Raw genomic sequence first — 10689 nt, forward strand, 5'->3', positions numbered from 1 at the left:
TACTTTACGTTTCAGTGTAACATGACAGACTCAAGGAAAGGCATGCCCTCTTCTGGTTGTAGATAGCACATACACAAATGACATCCATACATTACAGTGAATTTCACCAATATTACTTACTAGAACCATTTATGATAACGCACAATTCCAGTTGAGGAAACAAAACTCCCATCGACATCCAATGTCAGTGAATACCTCACAGCAAGTTTTATTTATACATCCAAAAACAAAAGATCAAATTTTATCACACTATATACAGATATTACATACAGTGTTTATACACATATTACATAATTTGTACACAAGAAAAATATACATAAAAATGTAAACCTTTGTATACAAAAAAATACCTTAGACAAATTAAACAAGGACCAATAACAAAAGGTGAGTAGAATATTATTAGCTCATCCTATCATCTTTAAAAACAGTAATACAGTACATTCAATGAGTATAGGAATTTCTCAGCAATCTCTGAATTCAAGCAGTTACAAGTGCTTACAGAGCCCTGTTCATTTTGATCTTTAATAGTTGGGGGGGGGGAGAGGATGACCTGTGCAGTGACTAATCTCATGCTTGGTAAATAGCCTTGCTTGCTCGAATTCAAGAAACATTCCAGACCACCTAGCCTAATTCCTAGAGGCTGCACATCAAGACAACAACATAGTCATCGAGCCAAAACTGCAAGCTAAACTGGCTGCTCTTGTAGCGCGTACTTGAACATGTTTCTTTGGAACTGGGGGAGAACGAGGCCTTGGCTGAGCAGGACCTGGGGCGTGGTTACCCTGACGACGCTGCGGACGTCCTGGTCAAAAGGAACCAGAAATGGGACAACAGCTGATAAACAGACCTACAATGAAATCCAAAGGGATTTTTGGATACTGCTAATCGTAAAAAAGTATGAAATGCATATAGTTAAACCTAATGCCACCGAGGACTAAGTCTGTAGTTCCCATCAGGGGACGATGTCGGGGTTCCTGCTCTCAGCCCAAAGCTCGTCTTCACATGCAATCCCAGTCTTTCAGAAGCCACAGCTCGCTACGGTTTAATAGCTATCAAAAATACTGTCCTACAAGACATTTTGCCAAAACGTAATGACAAAGTGCACACAAACATTGATCATTCCACGTTTAAGAGAAAGATTCCAAGAATTTTGATAGCCATTAAAACAAGACAGGTGTTCCACCACAAATGACAATTTTTTTTTTCCTTTTTAATTTTCAATCCACTGCCACTCAACTCACCAATAAAACCCAACGTAGGGAGATTGCTACTCTATGAACATACCCAATACTCAACAATGTCTGAGAATCTGTCCGTTTCTATAAAATCATACCACAACTCATGGTTGTACGGTTTTCAAGAGTAGTTCAGAAAACCAGAGAAGGACAAGCTGTCAGGTAGATGGAGCTGAATCCTTATTCCCCCAACCACACAGTTAAAGAGAGGGGCCCCAGTTACCATGCACCATCGACCCTAGAAATTCACCTGATAAATCGAGCGTTTGAGTTCCACAGACAGCGTTATATCTCAGGCATGCTCATTGCACCAGTTTACATCGTGGCATCACACTACCACACAGACAGACAGACAGACAGACAGACAGACAGACAGACAGAGACAGACAGGAGGGAAGAACACGCACATCCGTATACCAATTCATAAACACAACCTCCTCTTGGTCGGTTCCCGGGTCGGTTGGTTCTGATAGAAAGACAGGCCCGCTCCGTGTCACTTGGCCTCTGGGTTCCTGAAGGAGAGAGTTCCTCTCTCAGAGGGAGAACATGGGCATGCACTTCCCTATAAAAGGCCATTATGACATCCCCAGCCCAGCGAGGGGCAGAGGAGTGGACACTTGCCCCTGGGGGGTGGCTGTCCACACCCAGACCGTTACACCGACCCCCTCGTCCATCAGAGCTGGGTAACGCTACTCCGCACGACCCAAGACCACATGGTCTGACCTGGTCAGTGGTCTGCTATAGGACAGGCCAGTTAGACCACATGGTCTGACCTGGTCAGTGGTCTGCTATAGGACAGGCCAGTTTGTAGAAAACAGTTCAGCCTTGTTTCAAATTAGGTTTATGACAAGAGTTATACAGGCCCAAGCATATTTCTGACCCACATCAGTTTGGATTACATAGTTAAGATACAACTAGTGAAGACCAATACATTACATTACAATACTGTGACAATAGAGTATGTCATGAGTTTATTGCTTTCAGTATCCAGATTTACCTTCAAGTTTCTAAATAGGCCACCTATATTAGAGGTCCACAACCAATCGTGAAGTCAAAAGTTCTGTTGAAGTTTCTGAGTAACCCATAAAAAGAGCAAATATGTACAATATAAAAACTGGTGTTTTAAAAGTTGTTTGGCGATTTCTGTGTGTGAGAAATCCAGGAAGGTGGGACTTGACTTCAAGATCGCATCTGACAGAGGGGGTTCCTCTGCCCCGCTAAGGGTCACGGTCATTCATCCTCACAACTAGAACTTCTGTCATGGTTAGTAATGAGTGGAGATGTGTGTGTGTGTGTGTGTGTGTGTAACCAATGGGAAAAAAAGAAAAATGCAATGATCACACATATGAGCAAGGCAGGATATAGTTCATGGCTGTTAGACAGGACTAAAACTGGAAAATACAAACAAGGAACAAAGAAAAAAACAAAAAAGAAACAGACCACTGATTTGAGGCTTTGTCATTGAATTCTCCAGCACTGTTTCTGTCACTGTGATAGGAATCATCTGTCTGTCTGAGGTCCTTCCACCAATGTTTGTCATCAGACCAGTCTACTGGCTACTGGGTCCCCTGCCCCCCCACCCCACCCAGCTACCCCACCGCCACCCCCACCCCGCTGTGTACAACCACCAAGCAGCATGCGGCCCGGCCAGTGGACTCAAGAGAAACGACCTGTTCATACCGTTAAGCATGAGGTTGCCAATTGGTGTCTAGATCAATAAAATCACCCAACGCCAAGAACAAGAAATCGGAGGTTGTGCAAAATAGTGCACCTTAAAAAAAAACAAAGACAAACCTACAAAAACATTGCACTCTCGTCACAGATCATGTTGGGCCGATCATTTTCCCCGAGCGAATTGGACCGTCGAGCGCGTCCACTGGCGAGACCCGCGCGAGGCTGGCTAACTCAGTTACTTTGCGGGAAGGGGGGCGTGGCGCTGTTGGCACTTGCGGCGGTCGCGCTGGCTATGGAGAAGCCAGTGGGGGGCGCCGTGGAGCTGTGGCTGGGCTGCACGTCCTTGGGGATGCCACTGTGGGAGGCCAGCTGGTGGCCGAAGGCAGCGCTGAACTGGGGGAGCTGCTGCTTGGGTTGGGTGGAGGCCAGGATGTCCCGGGGCGAGGGCGCCGGAGCGCCGGGGGGAGCAGTCAAGCCCGTCAGGCCTCTCTGGGGCATCGCTGAGAGGGCGGCCATGGGCTGCAGGGTCACGGATTGGCTGGTGGAAGGGGGCGTGGACAGAGAGGTGGATATGAGGTGACCCTCCGGTCCGACGAGGTTACCAAACTGTGTGGGGTCCGTGAGGGGCAGGGGCAGGTTGTTCCAGGAGGGGCGCGTGGGGGCCGGGACCCCGCTCAGGGGGCCCTCCAGCAGGAGGGGGGAGTCTGTCTGGAAGGAGCTGGCGTGGGGCGAGGCCATGTGCTCGCTGTAGGGGGATGGCACGTGCTCGCTGCTGTACTGGCTGCCCCGCAGCGGGGAGCCCGGCCCCTCGGACTTGGCCAGGACGTGGGGAGGGTGCGTCCGGGGGAACGTCCGCTCTGACAGGGTGCTCTGGATGAGCAGGGTGCTGGAGGCGGGGCCGGCGGAGGCCGAGGTGGTCAGGCTGGGCCCGGGGGCGGGCGTCTGGGCGGGGGTCTGGGCCGAGGGCGGCGGCGGGGGGAAGTGGCTCCCGGCCGAGTGCAGCAGGTTGTCTTCCAGCTCCAGGCTGGGGAAGCTCCCGCGGCCGTTGAGGAGGTCTCCCATGCCCCCGGGCTGGACCACGGGGCCGGGGAACACGGCCAGGGCCCGGTGGTCCACGGCGTCGGCCGGAGCCAGCTCCCCCATGGACGTCAGGCACACCAGAGAGTCTGGGTAGGAGCCCATGGCCTGCAGCGCTCGCACCAGCTCCTCAGCCTCCTCCGTGGTGGGAAGCAGCTCGCCGTTCTTACCTGAAGACACACACACACACACACAATGCTCACATCCAGAGACCCCTGGTGGACTGCTCAGTGGGAGGTCCTCTGACTGACTTCACTTTCGTGATCGATAAAAGATCAGTAAGGTTCACGTAACGGTCGTGACAGTGAATGGCGGTGAGGCACGTCAGGGTACCTTCAAACAGGTCAAAGTCCTGCAGGTCGTCGGGGAGCCTGGGCAGAACGTCGGAGAAGTCCTCCTGGTTGAGCTCCAGGTCGTGTGGAATGTCCGCCATGTCGTTGGTGATGTCATCGGGGAGCTCGTCGGTGCTCAGCTCTGGGGTGGAGGGACTCCTGCAACAAGGTCACACCTTCAGGAGGACGGCAGGGACAGCACACACACACACACACACACACTACCCCATACCACACACCTCCACCACACACACCCCTCCCCCACAGTAGGCTGGAGCTCTGGCTGGACTGACCTGATGCTCGTCTGAGTGGGCATGGCCAGGCTGGAGGAAGGCATTCCCAGGTTGCCCTGGGGCAGCGCTGGGGGGATGGGTTTCTGGGGGCGGCGCGGTCCTCTCCTGCGCTTCTTCTTGTGTTTCTTGGTGAGAGCCGGGGGCTTGGTCTTCTTCCGGGGCTTCCTCTGCTGCTGCTGCTGGTGCTGCACTCTCCGGTTCCCATCCCCTCGCAGGAAGTTGTCCTGCCAGGAACAAACCAACGCATTGGTGAGTCACTCTAATATCAGTTACTCCCAGAGAGAGAGTTAGTCCCAGAGAGAGAGTTAGTCCCAGAGAGAGAGTTAGTCCCAGAGAGAGAGTTAGTCCCAGAGAGAGAGTTAGTCCCAGAGAGAGTTACTCCCAGAGAGAGTTACTCCCAGAGAGAGAGTTACTCCCAGAGAGAGTTACTCCCAGAGAGTTTGTCCCAGAGAGTTAGTCCCAGAGAGAGTTACTCCCAGAGAGAGAGTTACTCCCAGAGAGAGTTACTCCCAGAGAGAGTTACTCCCAGAGAGAGAGTTACTCCCAGAGAGTTACTCCCAGAGAGAGAGTTACTCCCAGAGAGTTTGTCCCAGAGAGTTACTCCCAGAGAGAGTTACTCCCAGAGAGAGAGTTACTCCCAGAGAGTTTGTCCCAGAGAGTTACTCCCAGAGAGTTAGTCCCAGAGAGTTACTCCCAGAGAGAGAGTTACTCCCAGAGAGTTTGTCCCAGAGAGTTAGTCCCAGAGAGAGTTACTCCCAGAGAGAGAGTTACTCCCAGAGAGAGTTACTCCCAGAGAGAGTTACTCCCAGAGAGAGAGTTACTCCCAGAGAGAGTTACTCCCAGAGAGTTAGTCCCAGAGAGTTAGTCCCAGTAATAGTTCCTCCAAGTGCATTATTTGGATGTACTTTCAGTAGAACCCTGGGGTAGCCTTGATTCACGTGCCTACAAGCGCGTGGTCACGGACGGGCCGCGCCACGGATAACTCACCATCTTTTTGGCGTGCTCCTCACAGAGCGGCGTCTGGTGCGTGATGTCAAACACAGGGATCGAGCATTGTTGTCCATCAGCAAATTTGGCCGTGCAACTGGAGAACAGCTGCTGGAAGCGGTTCAACAGGATGTCTGCGAAGCGCAGTGAAGGAAACAGCCCAATAGAGCCACGCCCCTCACACACACACACATCATAACAACCAAGGATCAATGATTAATCATCGTTACTGGCTCCTGTTGGTCTCTCGTACGGGCCTTAGAGTGTGGGTGAGCAGTGTCTGGAAGCAGAGGGAAGGATACGCTGGAAGCAGTGTCGGGTGAAGGGCAGAGCTGGGTTGTGGCAGGCAAGGCCCTTGGTGCTGCCAGTGCAGATTCCTGTCTCTGGATCCTGCTGCCCCAGTGAAGCCACACTGGGGGGGGGGGGGGGGGGGGGGAGACAGAGCAGCACAGCGTCAACAATCCCTCCGAACCACATAACCCCACTACAATCATGCTCCCTGGCAGCTCTGAAACCCCCACCATCAGCCTACTGCACATTGAGGAGTTAGTACTTGTACAACACTTTTAGTCTTGCATATCAAAGACCCGAACCTTGTGAATAGAATAACATTGAATTAATCTGGCACTTTTATCCAAAGCGACATGCAAAGTGTTCATGTGGAAAGCACAATGGAAAATCAAGGATCAGAAGTGCCTAGCTCTGGCTCACTGTTCCGGTTGTCAGTCAAGGAACGGTCTGTAATTACCAGACACTCTGCCGAGTAACCACAGGCGCTACCAGGCACAGCGGACGATAATAACATCTCAACACCAGTATTATAGCTCAGTGCAGCACAAATAACAAATCCAAAACAGGCATCATTAATGGATCGGGGGAGGGGGGGGGGTTTACCTTGAGGAAGTCCTGGAGGCGTTGTGCAGCTCCTGGATCAGCTGCCCAGCGCAGTCCGGGTCTTTACTGGCAGCGTGCAGCAGGGCCTTCCGGAAAGCGTGGCGGTATCTCTTCTGGCGCATGCTCGCCCTCTCCTGTCTGCACATGTGCTTGTACTTCTCCTGCAGGTAGGAGCACAGCCGGGCCAGCCTCGTCCGTCGCGAACAGCCGCCCTCCTCCTCGGACCTGGTTGCACCCCGGGGAAAAGACGATTGTTGAGGACCCGTGGGTTGGTTGTGTGTTATGGTTTGTCCTGTGCCGTGCATGGCCGCTGGAGCGATGTCAACGCACCCGTCCTGCATGTGGCCTCCCTGGAGCCGCCAGGAGGCCTGACATGGTGGGACCCTCTCGGCCTCCTCGTCCTCCTCGCTGTCCTCAGACCAGTCCAACCCTGCAAGACAACCAGTTAGTCCAGCCACACCAGCTTCCTGTCAAGTACACTGGCAAAAGATGGACCTGGGGGGGGGGGGGGGTCGGACGGCTGAGCGGTTAGGGAATCGGGCTAGTAATCTGAAGGTCGCCAGTTTGATTCCCGGCCGTGCCAAATGACGTTGTGTCCTTGGGAAAGGTACCTCACCCTGCTTGCCTCTTGGGGAATGTCCCTGTACTTACTGTAAGTGGATAAGAGCGTCTGCTAAGTGACTAAATGTAAATGGTATCACACAGCCAAAGCTAACATACAATGCAGGTCAACATTGCTGACTGTCTGTGATTGTGTGTGTAGGGGGGGGGTAGATGGAGGCACCTAGGTGGGGGAAGAGGTCTCCATGCTGCTGATGTCTTTGGCTGCAGAGCTGCACCAGATGCTGGAGCCTGGCGAGGCAGGCAGCGGGCGGTGAGAAAACAGCCGGGCGCATGGCCACCACGTGCCGCTGGGAAGGAGCCACCGGGTCCCAGCCTCCGGGGGGCAGGGGCGAGGCGGCGAGCAGGCTCTTCCTGCCCAGGGAGGGCCCGGGGGGCTGGGCCGGGCTGGGGGCCGTGTTGGGAGGCAGCCCGGCGGGCAGAAAGGCGGGTGTCTGAGGTTGCGCTGGATTGCATAATAGTCCCTGCTGCTGTCCTGAGAGGACGAAGGAGGGCATGGCGGAGTGCTGTGGGGGCTGGAGGAGTCCTGGCGGCTGGCGGGGTAGGTGGGGCTGGAGGGGGGTGGAAGGGTGCGGCCGGGGGGCGGGCGCGGGGCTAAAGTGCTCTGGCGGAGGCTGGAGAAGGTCCGCGTCGCGGTGGAGCTGGAGTTTCTGGTTGAGCACCAGCCGGCTCTGCAGTTTCTTCCGGACAGTCGAGCCCTTCCTGGGGGGGCCCTCCTCCCCGTCCGTGTCGTCCTCGTAGAAGGCAAAGGGGTCCAGGAGCTCCCCGTCGGAGGGCAGCAGCAGGCGGGCGCAGGGCGGGGAGGGCGGCAGCTGGTCCAGGCCGTTGGGAACCTTCAGAGCCAACGAGGGCACGGTTATGTTGAGAGCCACCGACTCCAGGTGGTTCCTCGAGCGCATCTCTTCCAACGCCTCGTGCTTCTTCTTGCGTTCCTTCTTCGGGATGAAGCCGAGTACTTGCAGGTGGCTGTTACAGTATCTGTAAAAGGAAAATGAAAAAAGCATTTAATGTTTTCGTACGCAGCAGAACTCTCGTGTCGATTGTGAGGAAGGAGGAGAGCTCACCTGCGGTCCTCTGACTTGGGGATGGGGTTGGTGCATCGTTGGCTGTTGTACTTGGCCACATATTCACATTGCTTGAAGGGGGCCGTCTTATCCTCCAGGACATGACGGATACAGAAGGCATAGCCATTTAGCCTGCGCTGCTTGCAGAGCTTAGGGCTGTATGAGCACAATGGCTTATTGTCCACCTCCGAGAAGTGTATGTGTTTGCCCTCATACATCACGTGACTCTTGTCCTTGAGAACATCAGCTGATGGAGGAAACCGGGGAAAACAGTGAGTCTTGCATCACCAGAACTAATCCTAGGGTCTAACCCCTGTCCTTCACAGGCAAACACGGTGGACTAGTGTACAAATCAACTTTCACAGCAGTGTACCAACAGTATGGTTAAAATTAGAAAAGTTTTGCTGACAAAAAGCACTGTCGATCTTACCTACACTTTAGATCTTTTTGTCCACCTCCTAATCCTGCCATGTACGGCTACTATCTTGCTTGCATAATTTGTGTTTGTTGTTACCAAATGTTTTATTTTCGTTTTTATAAAAGCATCTGTCTAACTGCCTAGTCTTGTCTCATCTTGTTTTGGTCACTTCATCAAAACCTTTTTTGCCATGTTCTTCGTTTGAATTCAGAAAATATATCTTCCACTGATGTATACTGAATATATTACAAGGCTCAGAATGCATATAAATAACTGTCAAACTAACTAAAGACTTGCGGAGGATGCAAACGCTGTCAAACATCTCAGGCACTGTTAATCGGATAGAGCCACTGCATTAGTATGTGTTTCACGATTAAAACCACAATTTAAACAACTTCGTTCATTTGAATAGTTGCATGCAAGCACTAACGTGTACGACGCTCAACCACCCCAGTATCCTAGTACTAGATGTGGGTGAAAAACCAGCTAACCAGTTACCTGTAAGTTGACGTTGTTAAAAAGCGAAACCAACAATGTGCAAACTGTATAACGCTAACTAGTCAGTAGAGTAAGAGGATTATTGCTATAGTGATGTGCACACACAAAAAAAACTATTTATAAACAGTGGTTAACAACACCTTTATGATATGTATTACTAATTATAGCTAGAACGCCCAGGTGCACCTGATGCTAACGTTACAGTAGTGTCAACTAGTAAATGCATTTGGCTTGTAGCTCGCTTATAATTGTTCATTATTTGTCAGCTACCAAACCTTGCTAGCTACTTATTAATCCAACGGAACATTTATGAACTGAGTAATGTTCCCTATTTACAATACGGAGACGCCACAAATAAATTGCACTAATGTTTAACAGCTAAAACGTGACTGGGTTTATAGCAATAAGCTCGCTAGCTACACAGTACGCTAAAAACACGAAAAGTAGCTAGACTAGCGGTCCTAGCCAGGAAACGGAAACATCAGCAAATTAGCTACTTTTTAAAATATTTATTATGAAGCCTGTATGCATTTACGATATACTGACATTTATTTAAAAAAATGAATCGAAATTTCCCTGACTAGTATGATAGCATTTTATCAGTATAAAACGTGATTTCTGGCCAATATAGTTTCAAACAAAGGCGAGGGGGCCGTAGAGGCCTGCTTAAACAGTAAAGGGCCTTCAAAACAATGTTACCCCCATGTCATCCGATGTTTTTCTAACGAAGAAATGTACACATTTATGTTGGCTGCAAGGATACAAAAAACATCGCGACATTTCTCGTAGCACTTACTTAATAATCCGCATACATACCATCTGGTAGGTTCATACATCACAAGAACATTTCAACGAAAACGATTCTGTAAGACGGAAGGCCGCACAAACCACGGGCCGCGGGTAGCAAAGCAGACCGAGTAGTCCTGCTCCAAAACCAGGTTCATCAAAAATTTTGTTCGACGCTGTAAAGGCTCGGCTTACCTTCAATTGGTATAGGCTGTATAAGGTATTCACTCCGGATAGACAGTCGAAACGTCTATTCGATACAGCTTGGCTGTATGTGCATCGATATTCGATATTTTAGGATCCTAACATTGATATTACTCGAATACAGTATGACTTCATATACTGATGCATGTAAATATAGATTATCCAAGGCAAATATTAGCAGTTGGAAGCTGCTGGGGATTTTAGTTCAGTCCACAGCAGACTCCTCACAGCACCACTACAGGCACTGCGGGGACATGACAACAGTCTACTGAACAACAACAACCTCTTCTACCATATTGGAAATTCAACTTTGTAATAGCAACAGCAGTGAAGAAAGGCCACAAAAAGTCCTGGGTAGGGTAGTATGGTGCAGTCTGAAGTGAAGATTTGTTGCAGTTCTGTACACCAAAATAAATATGAACATTACTTTAAATATATCAAGCTTGCAATTGGTAGATGTCCATCTCGACCTGGCCATGGTTAATATATCATGTCATTCCTTATGAATGAGTTTTCAACACTGATTCCAGTGTTGCTCCTACGTGCTGAATAAACTGGGAACTAGCGGAAACAGTTATGCTTATTTAATAGATATAACTTAACAGT

At 50.6% G+C, this 10689-nt stretch overlaps 1 protein-coding gene across 5 annotated transcripts; it reads right to left on the minus strand.

The window, feature by feature from the left end:
• Positions 1-177: 177 nt before the first annotated feature.
• Positions 178-10626, minus strand: ino80da (INO80 complex subunit Da). 5 transcript variants are annotated; one of them, XM_084689013.1, is made up of 10 exons: positions 10511-10626; positions 8178-8424; positions 7277-8091; positions 6823-6922; positions 6493-6717; positions 5901-6010; positions 5599-5732; positions 4612-4835; positions 4320-4477; positions 178-4156 (listed from the first exon to the last, which is right to left on the minus strand). In XM_084689013.1, the coding sequence occupies exons 2-10, from the start codon at positions 8393-8395 to the stop codon at positions 3141-3143; spliced, it is 3000 nt and encodes a 999-aa protein (XP_084545139.1). In that variant the 5' UTR covers positions 8396-8424; positions 10511-10626; the 3' UTR covers positions 178-3140. The 5 variants fall into 5 exon arrangements, with proteins under 5 accessions (XP_084545139.1, XP_084545138.1, XP_084545136.1 ...); XM_084689012.1 differs by having other exon boundaries at positions 10075-10590; XM_084689010.1 differs by having other exon boundaries at positions 9910-10590.
• Positions 10627-10689: the final 63 nt, after the last annotated feature.

Source organism: Hypomesus nipponensis, chromosome 23, assembly GCF_054491055.1.
Source record: "Hypomesus nipponensis isolate SF chromosome 23, ASM5449105v1, whole genome shotgun sequence".
Classification (NCBI taxonomy): Eukaryota; Metazoa; Chordata; class Actinopteri; order Osmeriformes; family Osmeridae; genus Hypomesus; species Hypomesus nipponensis.

Coding starts and splice junctions, on each gene's coding strand:
- ino80da (XM_084689009.1), bottom strand. CDS start 9,929: ATGTATGAACCTACCAGATGGTATGTATGCGGATTATTAA. Junction 5,733..5,900: donor CACCCGACACTGCTTCCAGC/GTATCCTTCCCT, acceptor TGCGCTTCGCAG/ACATCCTGTTGAACCGCTTC. Junction 4,157..4,319: donor GGACTTTGACCTGTTTGAAG/GTACCCTGACGT, acceptor GTGTGTCTTCAG/GTAAGAACGGCGAGCTGCTT.